Source organism: Rhinichthys klamathensis, unplaced genomic scaffold (assembly GCF_029890125.1).
Source record: "Rhinichthys klamathensis goyatoka isolate OS25496 unplaced genomic scaffold, OSU_Roscu_1.1 h1tg000045l_1, whole genome shotgun sequence".
Taxonomy (NCBI): domain Eukaryota; kingdom Metazoa; phylum Chordata; class Actinopteri; order Cypriniformes; family Leuciscidae; genus Rhinichthys; species Rhinichthys klamathensis.
In genome coordinates, this window is record NW_026606592.1 from 850023 (window position 1) to 870382 (window position 20360).

General features: G+C 39.5%; 1 protein-coding gene across 3 annotated transcripts in view; it reads right to left on the reverse strand.

The window, feature by feature from the left end:
- Nucleotides 1-20360, reverse strand: part of ccser2b (coiled-coil serine-rich protein 2b) — a 102055-nt gene that overhangs the window by 21795 nt on the left and 59900 nt on the right. For all 3 annotated transcript variants that reach the window (XM_056247258.1, XM_056247259.1, XM_056247260.1), the window contains exons 4-7: nucleotides 18666-18765; nucleotides 17401-17494; nucleotides 11558-11714; nucleotides 6518-6598 (exon numbers count right to left, since the gene is read on the reverse strand). In XM_056247258.1, coding sequence (XP_056103233.1) covers nucleotides 6518-6598; nucleotides 11558-11714; nucleotides 17401-17494; nucleotides 18666-18765 — 432 coding nt within the window. The remainder of the gene's footprint in view (nucleotides 1-6517; nucleotides 6599-11557; nucleotides 11715-17400; nucleotides 17495-18665; nucleotides 18766-20360) is intronic.

Below are 20360 nucleotides of genomic sequence, written 5' to 3' on the forward strand. Positions count from 1 at the left end.
AAAATGCTTTTTAAAAAAATAGTAAGCATGAATATAATTAAAATTATATTGCACAAAACTGAAACATGAATTCAAAGTTATTTGAATTGCACGCAAAATCACCATGTTTTTCATCTGTACGAGTCTGACCATCAGCAGCATGGGTTGTATTGGAGTGACGTCAACTGATTGATTGGCTAGAGGAGGAGCTGTCAATCTAGAACTAGTACACCAATGTTGACGATAAAGCCCCCCCAGATTTACATGAAACCTGAACTGCAACATTTGGAAACAAGAGCAAAGCGAAAAACAACATACTGTAAGCAAACAAAAAATGAAAATATGAGCAGAAAACATGATTTTGCATGCAATTTGGATAACTTTGAATTCATGTTTCAGTTTTGTACAATATAAGTTTAAATGTGTTTAAAGTTTTGATTCGTGCTGCTTACAATTTTTTTAATGCTTTTTAAACATTTTGATTCACACTTATTTTTCGATCTGTGACTGGGTTGTTTGCTTGACTGATAACTTTGCATTCATTTTTCAGTTTTGTGCAAAATATTTTTAAATGCATTTTTAAATTTTTGATACATGCTTATTAATTTTTTATCCGTGACCGCAATACTTTTGATGGGAAATTGATCCCATGTCAATCTGAAGGTTTACTTTGCTGGATATAGTAAATGATGACAAAATAATGACAAGACAAGTGGTTTATGCTTAATTTTGAAAGGGTGCGATTAATCGTGATTAAAATTTTTAATCTATTGACAGCCCTAATTATATATATGCCAATAAATATGCCTATAAATATATTTAATAGAGTAATTGTTATAATGGAATTACTAGTGTTTGATGCCCTTTTTATTTACAGTTCAGCCCCTGCCCGATAAACTCTCTGCACATCCTGTCACGAGTCCAGCGTTCCCATCAGTGCCAGAGCCTAATACTCCACCTCTTCCTTCCAATTCGCCTGAATACTGATTCCCAACACCTGTGGCTGATTAACCGGGACCTGCATAAAAGCACGCACTCACCTTCATTACATTGTCTGGTCTCGTCTCTCACACCAGTGCAAGACTTACCTGACTCCCGATCGCGGTTCTTCATCTTCATCATCGTCGATCAGTCTTCATCTTAATCTTTGTCAATCCCAGTCCATCCTGCATTATAGATAGACTGTTGTCTCGAGTTAAGTCATTCAAGTGCCTGCTGGCACAATATTATGTTTACCCACGTGTTTTCCTCTATTCTCTTTAATAAATTCCGGTGAACGATCATCAGTTGTCTGTGCTTCAGAGTCTTGTGACAGAAGACCAGATCACTATTGTGAAATGGATCCTAGTTCACCAGCTCCGTCAATCGCTTCTTCATCGGCTCATCGCTCCCTTGCATGATCTGCCTGCCGGTCCCATGGCTTTACTAGCGCCCTTCTCTGACGCGGCGGAGAACTGCAGCGGCTTCCTAGCCCATTGCACGCTGTTATTCGAGATGCAACCACAGCGTTTCACCACGGATAGAGCAAAGGTTGTGTTCATCATTTCTCTGCTCTCTGGTCATGCACTCCAGTGGGCCAAAACTATCTGGGAGCAAGCTGGGCCAGTAACTCAGACTTAGAATTCCTTTCCTTACACAATTCAAAGAGGTATTTGATCAAACTGCCACCTTACTTTCTGTGCATGACCAGTTATTTCGTCTCAAGCAGGGAAAATCCTCTGTGTCTGAGGATGCGGTTAAATTTTGAATCAATGCCGCCACAAGCCGATGGAATGAGCCAGCACTCATCACAGCCTACCGACAGGGTTTATCACCATCACTACGTTTGGATCTTGCCATTTGTGACAAAAGATTGGAAAAAGATTTTCCAATTTGGATTGGAAAATTTCATCCAACGATATATCCCATGTGGCCCAGCGCTTAAATGCATATGATCTGGAACTTCCTGCCCTGCATTCTCCGCCCACTGCAGCTGCAGTCTCACCACCAGCACTTCGTTTCAGCCAAGGCCCTCATTGATTCGGGCTCCGCAGGAAACTTCAGCACCAGAAACTTTATCAACCGGTTCCGCATCCCGCAAATCCCTTGCCAGAAGATTAACCCCATCCTGGGGAAACCACTTGGACGAGGTAGCATTACTCACTGCACTCCATCTCTCACTCTTTCACATTGGTGCCACTCATTATGAACATATCTCCTTGCTGGATGGATCAATATCTGACATCATCCTGGCACGTCCCTGGCTAAAATATCTTAACCCTCATATCTCCTGGACCTCTAGTGACATTCTCTCCTGGAGTGACGGCTGCTTTGATACCTGCTTACAACTTCTGTCTTGACCCATTTCAACGGTTAAACCATCTGATATGCTCCTCCAAGCAATCACCATCGAGAGTCCCGAACAGCACCAAGTCGAAATCCCAGAGGAGTACAGGGTGTTCCAGGATAATTTTAGTAAGCAATTGGCAACCCGTTTACAACCTCACAGGCCATGGGACTGTGCTATTTAATTGCTGCCAGGTACCACCCTGCCTAAAGGGAAGTGTGTACCCATTATCCATCCGAGAACAAAATGCCATGGAGAAGTATGTAGACGATGCTCTTCACCTGGGTTACATCTGCCTTCTACATCCCCTGCCGCTTCCAGCTTTTTCTTCATGGCCAAGAAGAACGTTGGCTTGCGGCCATGCATTGATTATCGATCCCTCAACAATAGGGTTGGGTACCGAAACTCGGTGCCAATAGGGAACCGGTTCCGACGTAAACGGTAGTAACCAGACCGAATAAGAACGACAATTTCGGTGCCTGATTTCGGTGCCTGACTTAATTAGGCACACACACACACGCACAGTCTCTTCTGTCTCGCATGCGTGCTCTTGCTCGCAAGGTTTGGCTGCATTTCACGTGTAAAATTACGTGTCAGAACGCCCTCTGGGTGTGCCGATAGTCTGAATCCCATATAGAATCAAGCCAATTCATTGGCTAATGGCGCGGGTGCCGCCTCGACGCACTTACGTTGTCATATTATGTTGGCGCGCGCGCGCCATCTGCTCCTCAGATTTCTCTGCCGAAAAAGGAAGCTGGTCGGCAGCGCGAGGAGCTTGGCAGCGTCTCGTTCCCTATTGAGAGAACATAGGTTACACCAGTAAACAGAGATGTTCTCTTTCATAGGTTCACTCAACGCTGCGTAGCTAAGAAGCAGTGGATTTGTATTTGTAGGCTGCTGTATCACGTGCCGTTTGAACTGACGCGCTACAGCGATCTGTCACATTTCAAAGAGCCAAAACGTTATTTATTGTGTGAATCTCGTAAAAATATTGACAGAATCTGACAGCTGTGGATTTGTTCCATATCAAAAGTAACCTTCTCTGTCTTGTCTGTCGGTGTCCTCTTTGTCCGCGATTTTTCTCTGCGTGAGAAAATGGATGTGTGGCGTGAGAGCGTGTGAAAAGGGTCAATTGCGTGAGTCTCACGGTCAATGCGTGAGAGTTGGCAGCTAATAATCTCTACTAATCTCCAGTATTATTACATTGTTTGATACAATATTGTTTTATTTGATATTATGTAAATCGTGTAAAATGTAATGTAATTTTTTTTATTTTATATCAATATTGGTTTTATTATTACCATATGTTACTTGTATTTATATTGTTTAAAGATTTAAGTTAATATTGTGTCCAGTTTGGCCCTGTAAATAAAAGGGTATTATTTTTTGATAAAGTGTGTGCGGTTTCGTTTTCTTAAGTACCGTTTCAAGAACCGTTTAAGCACCAGAACCGTTTAAAAAATACAGAGTAGGTACTGGTATCGGATAAAACCCAACCGATACCCAACCCTACTCAACAAGCAGACGGTATTGTACAAATATCCCCTTCCTCTGGTTCCAGTGGTGCTCGAGATGCTTTCATCTTCACCAAGTTGGACCTGCGCAGCGTGTACAACCTCATCCGGATACGGAGGGGGGAAGAATGGAATAATAATAATAATAATAATTCATTACATTTATATAGCGCTTTTCTAGGCACTCAAAGCGCTTCACATGGAAGGGGGAATCTCCTCAACCACCACCAATGTGCAGCATCCACTTGGATGATGCGACGGCAGCCATAGTGCGCCAGAACGCTCACCACACACCAGCTTACTGGTGGAGAGGAGACAGAGTGATGAAGCCCATCAGTGTATATATATATATATACACTGATATATATATGGAAGACCGCCTTCATCATACCATTGGGGCACAATGAATATCAGGTCATGCCATATAGGCTAGCCAACTCTCCATATTTTAGGCCTTCGTGAATGAGGTGTTCCGGGAGTACCTACATTGTTTTGTGATCGTTTACATCGACTACATCCTGATCTACTCCCGAACGAGGCAGATGATCGCCTCCACATTGTGCAGGTCCTCCAAAAGCTGAGGGAGAATCACCTTTACCTCAAGCTATAAAAATGTGAATTTCCTCTATTCATTCCTGAGCTATATCATCGATGCCAAAAGGAAGATGCCAGATGGGCTCTATTCTTCACCCGGTTTCACTTCACCGTGACTCGGTCCCGTATACATGCCCCTGACCAACCCAACTGTCTTCCAGAGCCCATTCTCCCTCCAGCTGCCATTGTCAGTCCCATCCAATGGCCTCTAGATGAACAAATCACAGAAGCTACCTGCACTGAACCTGCTCTGCCGGGAGTTCCTGAGGGACAAACCTATGTTCCATTGGCTCTGCAACAGTCCCTCATGGAGTTGCTACACTCTTCCTGAGGATCCGGACATTCAGGCAGCCAGTCAACCCTCTCGCTCATCCGCAACTGATTTTGGTGGCCAGTCATGTCTCAGGAAGTCAAACGCTTCGTCCAAGGATGTCCCACCTGAGTGATCTCCAAGGTACCACGCCATCTTACCAAAGGTAAAATGCATCCGCTGCCCATTCCTCGCCTACCCATCTTTGACTCATTCACCTGTATCCTTGTAGTGAAGCCTGTCAACTTATTCCATTAAAAGGACTGCCATCTGCTTTGGAGACTGCTGAAGCCCTATTTAATCGTATGCTCTGTAACAATGGTTTACCCGAAGACATTGTTTCAGATCGCGGATCTCAAGAGTTCGGAAGGCTTTCTTCCATCTCCTTGGTGTGTCATTGAGTTTAACAACTGGCTACCATCCTCAATCGAATGGGCAGACGGAGAGGAAGATCCAGTAGATGGGATGCTTTCTGAGATCGTACTGCCATGGCCACCAATACAGCTGGAACCGTTATCTTCCCTATCGTTATCTAGGAGTACGCTAAAACTCTCTTCGTCTCAGCACGAGGGCAGCACGATGGCCAGACCGACCCTCGCCTGGCTCTCCACCAGGGACATGCGCCTCCGGCTGCCCAGCCGCAAACTGAGTCCCAGATACATTGGGCCATTCACAATTCAAAGGCAGATCAATCCTTTGATTGATATGCCCCCTCCTCCGGTCGAGCTGGGCGGGGATCCCATCAAAGCAGTCCGCTCCATCCTGGACTCCCGGCGACAAGGCGGCTGACTTGAATACCTCATCGACTGGGAAGGTTACGACCCTGAAAAAAGATCTTGAGTGCCACGTGATGATATTCTAGACCCTACCCTAGTCCAGAAGTTTCACGTCAACCACCCAGATCATCCTGCACCCATAGGAAGAGGTCGTCCTTGTCGTTACCACCGTCGGTCGTCAGGTGCCGCCCATGGAGGGAGAGGTTCTGTCACAAGTCCAGACTTCCCATTAGCGTCAGACCCTACTACTCCAACTCTCTGTTCCAATTCGCCTGAATACTGATTCCCTACACCTGTGGCGAATTAACCTGGACCTGCATAAAAGCCCACACTCACCTTAACTACACTGTCTGGTCTGGTCTCTCACACCAGTGCAAGACTTACCTGACTCCCGCTCACGGTTCTTCATCTTCATCATCGTCAGTCCCGGTCCATCCTGCAATATAGATAGACTGTTGTACTAGAGTTAAGTCATTCAAGTGCCTGCAGGCACTCTATGATATTTACCCATGTGGTTTCCTCTATTCTCTTTAGTAAATTCCTGTAAACGATCATCCGTTGTCGGTTCTTCAGGGTCTTGTGACACATCCCAGTATTGGATTGATTTTAATAACTTTAATGTACTTGAAGTGTGCATCGAGCACTAGGAAAATGCAAGTTTTGGATCGGGACTCGGTATCAGCGTATACTCAATATTCAATGACTCGGATCGGAGGCACAAAAAACTTGATCGGGACATCTATTTATTATAATTATTATGCATGTAATTTTCATGACTTGACATTAACTGAGAGACATGGAATATTTGCACTTTAAAAAAAAAAATCAAAGTTTGTAGAAAACAAAATCTTCACAAAAGAAAAAAAACATTATATACAAAGATGCAAATGTACATATGACTTCAAACGTTAAACACATGGATTTGTTTTATTATTAGGAAAAACTGGAAAACATCTAAAAGATTACACTTGAAAAAGCAAAATGTCATGGATTTAAGGAAGATAAGATAAGATCTTACCTTCTGATCAAGTAAAGATTGGTCAGTGGATTGTGGAGTATAAGCCTCTAAAGTCTCTTCACCTGAACCATCTGTCTCCATCTGAAACAAACAACAAACAAAATCAACCTTGTAATGTGGTGGAATAAATTGCTGCAAATGAGTCATTTGTTTTATCAATACAATTGCTCAGTGTTTAGTGGTCGCACTAGACTTTTTTCGCACAAATGTGGAAGACCAGTAGCCTGACTGCATCAGACTTCGTACTTCCGCACTATTTCAGTTTGCTTCTGTACTCAGTCTGAGACATCGACATGTCTCTCAGTTTTCCTCCGGCCTGAAAACAGCCGGCCAATCAACGAACAGAGGGCGGGCTGAGAGCCGTGACGTAGACGCCAAGCACCGAGTTTAAGATTGTGACCGCGGATATGGAAATACGGGATGCAATTCGCTCTGTTGTGGAGAATATTCCCGGCATTTGCAAACTGAAGCCCGAACAAGAAGAGTGTTTGTTAAACATTTTGAATGGAGGTGATGTTGTGGCCCTACTCCCGACAGGTTTTGGGAAAAGTTTAATTTATCAACTACTACCGATCGTCAGCGAGAAACTGGGCATGTCAAAGGCCGGCAAGGCGATAGTTGTGATTGTGTCCCCCTTGGTTGCACTCATGGAGGATCAGGTTAAGGAGGCAGCAAAACTCGGTCAGCCATGTTCACTCCGGTATTTCGCTCGATGGTTTCGTTTTCGCATCATACATGTGTTTACAGTGGAAGTTCGATGCGGCTGAGCTGGCGAATAACACATGTCATAACCAAACGTTATGTGATTGGCTTACGGGCAACCAATGATTTTATACTTCACACTCTCTTTCACAAACACGCTTGAAGAACCCGTAAAAATACATTTGTGTGCATAGGCCCCATGATGAAAAGGAATGGACAAGTAGGAGAGTCCTTTCATCCTTATGTGTGATCTTTCCATACTCCCATAACATCTTACACATCCTTTTATCCCTTTAAAAGCCGTAAGTGTAACTTGGGGAGTTGTAAAACTCCTCTAAGGAGCTCTAGAACATGTCCCCTCCTATCAGAAATGATCTACAATCAGCTTTATAGAGACAGCTTAAGCTCATGTAGCTCAGAATGACTCAGAGTTAAAGCCACAGCTTTGTGAACAGTGCTCCGACACAGAGAATGGTGCCTCAGATGACCAGAATTTGAGTCCTGGCATGAGATCCTTTCCCTCTCTTCTCTCCCATTGCTTGTTGGGAGTAAGTGAGTAAAGTTAGGGAGTAAAGCAATATTGTAACACATTACTTTTAAAAGTAGCTTTCCCCATAGATTTCCCCAACACTGATTGGCAGTATCAAGTCCATACTTGCTCTGCACCGGCATCAGCAGCAGCATGCGTAGCAGATCTAGTCCGCTAGTACCAAATATTGTATATTACCATAAACCGCTTTTCCACCGTCGGGCCAAAAAGTTCTCTTTGCTTATCCCTTTCATTTCATGCCGATCAGGGCCAGCCGGTACGGATATGGTTTCAATTTCCACTGTGGGGCTGATAACAGCCGCTCTTTGGAATGTACTGTGATACAAACGCGTCAGTCATTGCCTTGGTAAAGCCTTGTTTATACTTTCGCCTGGCTCCGCAGCGCGAGCCTCCGCTGCCTGCGCGCACTCCTCCCCAAACGGATGAGGCATTTATACTTGACGCGCTCGCCGTTGTACTATTCTTTGAAACGACAGGGGGCGACTCGGTGTAATTGTCCTCTAAACCATCAGGAATCAGCAGTGAGAAGAAGTAAGGTACACTCGTGAATGTTTATTTTAGTACACTTTAGTACACCAAAACCACACTACAAAAGAATCGTGTAAAGCAGTAAACCTTGAGATTATTACTTGTGACATTAGAAAAAAAATAAATGGATATCAGAACGTAGCCTACAACCTTATCTTACATATGTTCTAAAATTTTTCATTTAGTTTCGTGAACATTTTTTTTCATAAAACTTTATTTTTATTTAAAGGGCTTATGTCTGCTATTGTAGGCTAATTTAGTAAATGTAAGCAACTAATTTAGTCCCACAAACTGGGTACTGGTGCTGTGAAATGTACATGCTTGGCCAAATTCGTCTTGAAGTCGTGCATCTTCGGATGCGGAGCCGCGCGCAATCGCGCATGTTACAAAAAATGCCGTGCACACCGCCAAGCGAAATGGGCCCTTGCGCACCCAACGCACATGACCGCCCACGCCCCAATGACTTTGTTTTTGCCGTGCACCTTCGCACTCGTGCGGATGCGGCGAGTATAAACCTAGCTTTACACACCAGTTTACTGATGATATAAGATAGCTACCACGTTATGGAGGATGATAAGATATTTATTTTCATTTTATTATGAATTTGCGTTTACGTCACTAAAATGGCACACTTAGCCAGTTACAGAGAAACTGGTAGCCAGGCAACAGACAAGTGACCAATCTTGACTGGCGACATCACTACACACATTCTACCTATTCCGGGCCGAGAACGGTTTGTAATCATGCCATGCCATACCAGGCTCAAGTGGAAACATAACTGGAACCGTTTCTTACCATTCAGAAAATAAGTCGCATGTAGCTTACCTGAGAGTAAGTCACACCGGGTCTTGCTGAGAGAGAAACGTGTGCGCCTCACATTGACCAGCATTTATAGTGTATTTGTAACAGCTGTATTCACAGTTTATAAAATTTAACAAAGTAGTCCACTGTCACATTTGGTCTACGTCTTCTGAAATTCTTATTTTGTACTGTGTTTGAATTTGTTTCCTTGGTAACTTATGTTGACCTGAATCCCGTTTAGTACCTCGTTTGCTCTATTTCTGCGTTACAATCCACATACTATCCAGGCTAATGGCTAATATTGCCTACAACTCATAGCGTGTTGGACAAGGATTCGATTAGAACTACAAACATGAATAAAAAGTAGAGATAGAAAATAAACATAGAAAACCACGGATATGCGAGACTGGCAGTTAAGTAGAGAGGTTAAGATAAAGGGGTTTGAGTGTTTTCGTCATGTTAGATACTGATTATTAACCATATTTATTCAATGTTATCCACATTATATTTCATCTCCAATAACATTGTGAACTTTTATAAAGATACGTTTGGTCATTAACTTTTAAAAGCATCATTATGCAAAACATGAGGACAGTTCACCGTATTTAAGACCCACAGCTGACAGATCAATGTGGTAGGACATTTTATTAAATTGAATGTGGAGGATATTAACTGTGATAAGATGATTGACAGGATAGTTTAATCGGTGACAGGATGCATGTAACTAAGCGATAGAGCGGACCGTTAAAGACGCAATTATGACCAATAGTCTGTGTACCCAAAGCTTGCCTACTTTTCTGCTACACACTCAAAAGTATGTAATTTTTCTTCACAAAAACAGTGCATACTTTTAGGGCATAGTTTAAGTAGGCAAACTGGGATGCAACGCGTATTTGTAGCCCGGTGTTTCAGTTCAGTCTTTCTCTTAGCATGTTTGCAAAGCTGTTACGTTGGATTTACCCCTTGGGTTTGTTTATTCTTCTTCTTTGACTATCTGCTTGTTATCCTGGATTTCTATGCCTGCATTTACTCAGACTTTGTTTTTGTCATCATTAAACATCTGTGTATTTGACCTTCACCTCAACTACTCCTTCCTTATCCACTACCATGTAACAACTACACTGTAAAAAAAGGAAAGTTTCAATCTGTAAGGATTTTTTTACTTGATTTAACACTTAATGACTTTTATTAATGAAATCTTAAATAATCGGGTAAGTTTTTTTTTTTTTTTTTTATCTTTATTTAACCAGGTTTGTCTCATTGAGATATAAAATCTCTTTTTCAAGAGAGACCTGGCCAAGATAGCAGAACAAATTAGATCACAACAATCACAAAAAAAAACAAAAGAGGCAAACAGTTTATTAATGTTAATTAATGATTTTTGAGGATAATAAAATAACACTTTACAATAAGGTTTCATTTGTTCGTTAGTTAACATGAACTAAAAATGAACTTCTAATTCTACAGCATTTATTAATCTTATCTCATGTTAATCTCAACATCAACAAACACTAGCACTGTGATCTAACATTTTGACAAAGGGTAAAAAAAAATTGTAAAATATACATTGCCCATTGTTAGCATTGTTAGTTTTTATGTTAGTTAATGCATACAATTAATTCTAACAAATGAGACCTTATTGTAAGTGTTCCCCATAAAACCAGTTAATTTAACAAATTTGTGGTTCCGAGAAAATGTGAATAGTTGAATAAGTTAAGCATTTAAGATGTCAGTGCCCAGGGCACTAAATAGTCTTCATCCGGCCCTGCAGCCATATGATGGCAACGATCTTTGGCCCAGATGAACTGTGCCACAACATCAACTGCCTTGGTAAATGGCACACTACCCCAAGCCAATTCAATAAGGTCCAGTTAGTCTCTTACTGATACAAACACTGACTCAAAATGAACCTTTGTAACTGCAGAAACATCATAGTGCAGTATCCAACTAGATTTATAATGTCACTAACATTTGGATCAGTTTTCTAGGGCATTCTGAGTGGTTGTCAAAAGAGCCCACCCAAAGTATCATACTCAACAGACTTTGTAATTATCTTCGTAAGACCTCGGACATACATGATATGAACAGAAGTATTGGGACACCTGACCATTACACCAACAGGGACTGTAATGACAATGCATTCTAAATACATAGACATTAATATTGGACCCTGCTTTGCAGCTATAAAAGCTTCCACTTTTCTAGGAAGGCTTTCCACAAGATTTTTGACTGTTTTGGAATTTAAGCACCAAAATCAATATGCAAGGTTAGGGGATTCTTCAAATATTAAAGTATGAGCAAACACCACTAATTAAAAGAGTTCTGTCAATGAAATATCCTAATAAGCCTTACAACATGCTATGTAATATGCTATCACAAATTTAGCAATAATAGAATTTGGACACCACTCAGAAAAGACATTAAAGGTAATATTGGCATAGCATTCGTTTGTATCTGACCTGAAGCAGTGTCTTCAGTTGAAGCAGCTGTTCTGTGAAAGAAGAGCAGTCTTGAACCATGAGTTTCAGCGTCAGCTCATCCAGTGTCGCGTGATCTGACCTTGACCTATCCAGCCCCTGTCCCCTAAATCCGTCAAATGACTGGAAAATGGCAGTTCTGTAGGTCAGACAAAGAGAAGTGATCAGAAAGCATTTACCAGAGGCCTCAGCACACAGTAAAAAAATAAAAATCTTTAAACAGGTTAGCTGTCCAATGAGAGCCATCTTATCCAAAAATCCCCCTGAGTCTGGATATGTAGGAGGTATGCTGAGAACGTGACGTTCTAGAGACTAATTTGCCTTTTAAATGGATATAAAACAGACACTGTTGCACTTGTGGGGACTAAAGGCTAAAAACTGGAACTGTAAATAACAAAATTTTATAACAAAGACTGCCTTCAGAATGTACTTATTTTTTTAAGGTCAGCTTCAGTCTCAAATGGCTCGCCGGCAGACAGCTCACAGTCTGTTCACAAACTATCTGGACTCATATTGAACTCAAAAATGGCAAGAGCTAGATACATTTACTGGATACATTTATGAGTTAGTGTGCATAGTTTTTGTCTAACTCAGGCACTTTGAAAAAACACACTTGTGCCAACATTTCCACAAAATTATATCACGTTGCTTCCTGGACGTTTCACAACACTTTCAAATGGGGTCAGATGACCAAAATCTTATATCACGATATGAGTATTTCACAATGATATATCATGATATATTGTTATTTCTGCTTTAAAGGTACAATATGTAAGAATTTTGTATCAAAATATCCAAAACAAACACTTGCACAGTGTTATATATTTCTTTCAATTGTGTACTTCCATTATCCTAAATGTTTCCAAGAATTTGTAAATTCAGAGAAATTCACTATTTTAAGTGACCGTCGCTGTTCACTTGTCGCCTGTCAATGACGTAATATCCGCGTTATCCCTGGTTTCCGCATGTACTGCTATAGTAACCATGGCAACAGACGTGGACAACTGTGTAGTGTGTAAAGTCTAGCGGCACGCTGTTGTTTCGTTCAAACATTATGGACCATGGCAAGCAGACTTTGGGACAAAAGGAGAACTAAAACAAGGATCAATATCAGCGTGGCGTTTTCATGATGCCGAGAGCTCCACGTCCGCGACTAACTTGGACTTGACAGAGCTTGACAAATCAATGTTATATATCTCAACTAGACATGTGCCGGTATTCGGTAATGCGATAAATCGCGGTAATGAATATGCACGATATTGTTATCGCGGGCACTTCAAAATACCGTGAAAAATAATAGATTCGAATTTAGACTTTTAGAACGCGCATTAGCTTATTTTCCATCAACCGCTTAAACACTGCGTATATGCTGCGCAAAACACGTGCGCACTCTGATGTAAACAATCCCCACATGTACAAGCACTGTGTGCATGCGGCGGCAGTGCGCACTCTAGTCTAATGTAAACAATCTTCACATGGAGTAGAAGCATGGCGGAAGGAGGAACGCTGCCGACGATTTACCCCCCGCAGGGCTGCCAACTCTCACGCATTCAGCTTGAGACTCAAGCGCCTTTCAGACAGAACGCGGAATATGCGCGGGGACGTTTTGCTGCTGCGTCGACCAAAGCACGCCGGAGTCAAAGTTCAAAGTAGTTAAACTTTTTATTTGCAAAATAGCAAATCGCGTTTCGCGTCCTGTCTGAAAGGCGCTTTACGCACCGACAGACTAGACAGAGCAGGTTACTTTTGATATGAACAAAAAAATAAATAAATCAGCTCTTAGGTTCTGTCCATTGTGACAGATCGCTGCGCCTCAGTTCAAGTAAACCGATCATCTATTACTTTTTATTTAAAGACACAGTACAACTTACCGTAAGGTATATGCCTCATACATAATGTCGATCAATCAGTGTTTTTCAAACACGGAAAGAGGTCAATAAAACTGCAGGAGAACAGAACTTATGTCACAGAACGTTACATTTACCTCAGGAAAGCCATTTAATGACCAGCACATTAGTTGACTAGAAAAAATAGCGAGGAGTATTTTGCTAAATATGTGCACTATATTACATATTTATTATATGTTTACTTGTCATTACATAATTGTTATTATAATGAAAACCGCATTATATTTAATTTCTCTCTGTGTGTTTACAGCATTATGTGAGATATATTTTTTTCTTGAGAAAAATTAACATGCAGACTGTGGCCTACCTAATATTTATCCAAATGAGTCAATATTGAATTAAGATTAAAATCAAATCCTTAACCAGGTTTTTTTTTCCTGGTTAAATAAAGGATAAAAAATAATAATAATAAAAAAAAAATCCAAGAATTTAATTGAATAATACAAACAGTAGCCTACCAGTCATTGTACCATGTAAACATTGTAACATGTTGTCACTGAATCAAATTCTGTTTAGTTACCATATGTTTTGAAAATCACATTGTGATGCAAGTTTTTATTTTTTTTTGATACCCACAATCCATCTGTTTCTCTTGAGCAATTAAAATATCGTCATAATACCGTATACCGTGATAAAAGCTCAATCAATTAATCGCAGCATGAAAATTTGATACCGGCACATGCCTAATCTCAACATGATGAAATGTTAGAATATGATCAGTATGTTATTCTAATGATGATCTAGCTTATTGCTAGTCTCATACAGCCAACAAACTAACACAAAGAATAACATCATAACTTTCAACACACTCAAATGCTGTTTAGTAAGATAGTGTAACGTTAGACCAAATTAAACAGTGCTGCGTTACCTCACAAGTTTAATTCATCAAATAAACTGACCTGTGTGAGTAGTAATTCAGCCCTTGCAGGGAGTTCGGTAGAATTAAATGTTCTTATTCCTTTATATCCGCGGGACTCGCGTGTGGCGCTAATATCTGTCTCTTATTAGAAATCGCAACCTGCTTCATACCACAATTCATGTTAAAAAGCATGAATGTTTTCACTCATCCATAAACATTATTAGATCCATCAGCATGACAGCAAGTCCCATCATTCCGCTTATCACTGCGCCATCAACCTACGCCTTTGTTATTGTAAGAGGTTAGAGACCCCTAGTGGCGAAAGAAAATTACATATTGTAGCTTTAAATAAGATTTGTATGGTATCAAAACATTTTTGACCCCATTGAAATTTCATAATTCTTGTCACCAAATTCAATATCACAAAAAAAAACTACTAGTCTAAGTAAAAAAAAAAAAACTCAAGCTTACTGAAGACAAGTAAACTAAGAAAAAATAAAATTACTCTGTCTGTTCGGACATGGTACCGGAAACCATCTATGATCCATCTGCCTTCCCCCCTTCTCCACCATGGGGATCTTCAGTCCCTTCTACTCTGCTGTGGTGTTCTTCTGCTCCACAGTGGGGATCTTCAATCCAGTATACTCTGCTGTTGTGGTCATCTACTCTGCCCTGGTGGTCTCCAGCTCTGCTGAGATGGTCTTCAGTCCTGTCAGCTCCACCCTGGCCACCTGCTCTGCTGGCTCTGTCCTGGGTCACCGATCTGCCCCAGTCTCCAGTCCTGCTTCCAGTCCACGGGCCTGAAGATCCCCACGGTGGAGCAGATGACCACCACAGCAGAGTAGAAGGGACTGGAGATCCCCAAGGTGGAGCAGAAGACCAAAACAGCAGAGTAGACTGGACTGAAAATCCCCATGGTGGAGCAGGCGGAAAGACGGAAGGATCATAGATGGTCTCCGTAACCATGACAGAACAAACAGAGAGTTCAGGGACAAGACATAAAAGTCCATATAAAACAAAAGACACACCACCAGGATCGTGACACAGGTATACTTGGCTGCTGTCACTTTAAGACCGAATGAATGGGTCCAATATACAGTTGCACATGCATTTTCTTTCTCAACTGTTTATGTTCACAACAGAAGACATAAATGACTGTGTTTACGAGTATACTTGCAAAGACAGGCATTTTGACACAAAAGTATGTGTATTGTGCATATGTGCGTTATAGCCAATTTAGGAGGCAAAATGAACTCAGAACGTCCTCGTGCACGCATCTCTCAGTCAGCGTTTAGAAACCATCTCTCAGACAGAGAGCGCATCAGTTTAGTTTATTTATAAATAAAGCACATTTAAAAACAACAGTTTGTTGAAACCAAAGAGCTGTACAAGTAATATAAAACAAACTTAAACATACAAAATCAAGAAAACCAAAAGGATTCTTGAAAAATTTGCGAAATAAAGCGAAATGATATCTCTTTCACTGCTTTTTGAGCTTCAACAGTTTAAAATCACTTGTTTTTAATCTGCAATGTTTAAAAACGTATGCAAACGATAAGCTTTCGTGACCACGCAGCACAGCAATGCCACGTGAACGTAACCGGGATATAGATGATGGTCTAAAATCTCTACTGGTTTACATATTAAATATACTATAAAAATGCACTCAGTTTTAATCGAAACAGATGAACGTGAATCTGACAACGCCTTGGTTGGTTGTTATAAGTATTGCAGCAGTTCAAAAATGAAATGTCTGATAAGTGACACTAAAATGCTCTACCACATTTGAAAATAACGTACCTCCTACACTAAATCCTACCCTAAACTTAAACAACCATTAACTGTTAGCAAAAGCAAATGTAAGAAAAAGTGCATGTGCTGAAGCAACTTTGCCATTTTAGCTTGCTTCTACAAGTATTTGAGTTTCACCGGACAATGCAAAGCAGAGGATAGTGCAATGCTGTAACAGGTGAGATCCTGATCAGAAAATACACACATGGAGCTGATTATGTGATGCAAATGTTAAAATGTTTTTGTTTACAAATCATGCACTGTGGTAAAAGTGTTTTGAGGAAATAACAGTATTGTGCAATGAACTACCTGACAATACGTTTTAATTAATTGATAATATGCCCGTGTAATCCTCATTTGTGAGAAAAGGTATATATGTTGTTGGTGTTTTACTGCCACTAGTGGTCATTTCTGCTGTAAACTGCAACAAACACTCTAAAAAATGCTGGGTTGTTTCAACCCAAATTTGGGTCAAATATGGACAAACCCAAATGTTGGGTTAAAAATGTAATTTAAAATTTTAACCCAACTTTCACTTTCAACTGTACATTTTTTTAATTACATTTTTAACCCAACATTTGGGTTTGTCCATATTTGACCCAAATTTGTGTTGAAACAACCCAGCATTTTTTAGAGTGAATGTTATGTATAGGTGTGTTTTTGGAGTTTTACAAAAATTTAGGTAGAACTGGGTCTGAAATGAATGGGGGTTTTGGGCAAAAATGCCATAAAACCCCCCAAATTCAAGATAAGGGGGCAAAAAATGCCCCTGCACAATTAAGAGAGATCTATTACGGCTATCACAATTAATGTGAAACATAAAATGAATTAGAAGTATCGATTGCGGGAAAACATTTACAGTAGATTTGCTTATGGTGCATCATATTTCTTTTCAGGTGCGGTATGCAGCGTTGAGCATTATTACCTATCACATACGTTTCTGTTGAGATTATGAATGCAATGTTCAACTTACTCACTGACTGAATTCTAAATATGCGTTCACAAATTCTCTCATCATCATAAACAAAAAAGTGCAGAAAAGATTTAAGTAAGAGATTAATTTTGCAGTGTAGACAGCTTCATTTATTATAATGGGAGATTTTGCAAAAGTGAATAAATCACATTAGACTTGTCATGGACCACTTAAATGTTCTTTGCTTGCTTTCTTTATGTAATTTATTCAGAGTTTGAATAATTGTGCTACACGCTGGCATAAAATGTACAACAATTCACAAAATCATGTCAAAATGCATAAATGAAATGGTCACCTGTTTTCACACCTGCCCCAGCATTGCTGACGTCTCCCCTGAATGGGCCAGCCTTCTTTTTCTGAGCACTCATAAGGTGACATCCCATCAGTATCTACAACAGATAGAATATCAAGAACTAGTTTTGTGACTGCAGAATTGTCCAACACAATGTGTTTGTGGGTGGCTTTCTGAACATTTATGCTTGCTAGAAGGTTGCAAGGTGGTTGCTTCCAGACCCAAGTTAAATTCCCCTCTCTATTATATTCAGGTCTCTAGATATGGCAAGCGTCCATCTTTCAATATGTCTATGGGATTTCTCCCTGTTTTATCATCGACTATCATCCACCAATTATTAATAATGGTTATTATTATCAATGTTTAAAACGTTTCTGCTGCTTAATATTTTTTTGTGGAAACCGTGATTTTTTATTTTTTTAAAGAATTCTTTGATGAATAGAAAGTTCAAAAGAACAGTATTTATTTTAACTAGAAATCTTTTTAACAAATATAAAAATCTTTCATGTCACTTTTGATCAATTTAATGCAACCTCCTTGAATAAAACTACAAATACACACTTTTTTTAAATAAAAAAATATTACCAATCCCATACTTTTGAATGGTAGTGTATCATGCTTTCCCAAAAAAAGCAGCACAACTGTTTTCAACATTGATAAAAATAAGAAATGTTTCTAGAGCACAAAAAAATATGACTTAGCTCATTCATCTGTACTGTCTCATATGCCCAGGAAAAGGGTCCATTATATGAATTCTAGATTTTTATCGACCGTTAGACTGTGTATGAAGCCTCAGTGTTATATTTAATGCATTCTTAAAAATGATCAAAATAGCAAAGGCTACTTGTAGAGGGGCTTATGGAGATTGTTCTGTACACTATTGATTGTGTTTTATTTATGGTACAATATTATCTGTAGTACAATTGAACAGCCAGAGGATGAATAATAGAGGGTGTACACCTGAATACATTTGTATTCATTCATTACAATATTTACTAGTAGTTACCAACTGTAATTGGAAATCTTTTTTGTGTATTTGGGTGAAAACTTAAAAAGAAACGCCTTGTTTTACTTGTCTCTTTGAAATAGTAATTTAACTATGTGATGCGTGTAACTTGAGAATATTGTAACCCCAACACTGTTAAAAACAAACCCTATGGTTCAAAACTATACTGGTTCTACTTTCTACTACTTTTCTCTTTCAAGTCAAATACTGTCATGGCAAAGCAACAGTTTCAAGAGAATGCTAGCCAAACTATATCACTCACCGCTGTGTAATGATGTATCTTCAGACAAGTCCAAATCCAACATGAGATCATCGTCCTCCAGGTCACATGACTCCACATTCTCCAGGTTTTTGAGAATGTCCTTATAAATGTAAAATGTGAAAAGAGAGTCAACCCTGCAGCCAGGATCTTTGCAATCTGTTATATTCACTTTTCAATAAAAATAAAATTTAAAAAAAGATTCCCATATCTAAAAAATAATAAAAACTTTCATATAGTGGAAAGATTATAGAATAACTTATTTGTTAACCACTTTATATTTAGTGTCTTTAACTACTATGCACTAATATCTAATCCACTAATATACAATGCACTTATTGTCTAAATATGAGTATTTACAGTCAGTGTACTTGTATTTAAAAAATACCTGCTTCTGAAAAAAAAAACATCTGTAAATACAGATGCAAGCAGCAATTACGTGGCAGAGCCAAGCCCACCAATTGTATAAAGTTGTAGCATTAAGGTGATTATTTTTGGCTGTTGAAAAACATGTACCATTGGATTCTGTAGGGCCCAAAGCATAGGAAGAGGAATTCAAAAAAGCTAAAGACATTCTTGTAAATTGTGCAGCAACCCAGAAATCGACAGGTACCTGAATACCAAGTTTCGTATCAATACGCCAATGCATTCGTAAAATACAGAACTTTACTGCAAATTTAAAAATGGCCGGCGCCAAAAATGGCCGACATGGGAAAACTTGATATAGTTTTGGATATAGACTCTGCATGCTGTATCGAATCTAAAGAAACGAGTTTCATGATTGATCAAACTGTTGAGAAGTTATTAGCAAAATCATAAATTTTGTCTCAAGTTTCGTCTAAATTCGCCAAAGCATTGCAGAGATATAGCCTAACGTACAGTTTTGCATGCTAGTCAAATATGTAAAACTATTTCTCAAAAATGTGTGTGATAAAAAATTGATAACTTTTCACCTCGGTGAAGATTGGATAAAATCTGAAGGAGAAGGAAAACATCAAATTAAAGTTTAGGAAATCAGAGGAAAACTGAATTTTGTTTCCAAGCTTTTCGGTTCCAAAGGTATTGCGTAAACATCAGTGTATCTTTGACCCATTGGTGGAGTTAGAGGGTTTAAGAGACTTTAAATTTGCTAGGGTTACAATTTTGACTCTCCTCTATGTTCCAAATGTAATGCGTTTTGACCAAAGCGTTCAGTGGGCTGCTATAGACTTTCACTCAAGAATGATAATAAAAAGAAGAAGAAAACTAAGATTACACTGTTGACCTTACCCCTACCCCTTAATACACCAGTTTGGCAAAACAACATGAACACAATAAGTGCAAAATAACAAATCATCTTTTTTTGATGCAAGAATTGGGACCAAAAAAATAATAATTCTGTTTTCTAGTGACTTTCTAATGACTTTACAATCATTTTCTGATACAAAATTAATTTGGAATTGGCAACTGAAAAAGTATACAGTTTATAAATTCATTAGAATGGTTAAAATGGTCAATAGCATTGACTGGCTATTCAATTCACAAGCACAAATGCATACGTGACAGAAAGTGCTACCTTTATCCCTAAACTATACTTAAAAAAAAAAAAAAATCGGTTTCAGGAAACGGAGCGTACAAGAAGCACTTTAGACTAAATAAAAAGTGCAAACAAATTTAAGATAAACATGGGTACTTTAAGGATGAGAAAGCAATTGGCAG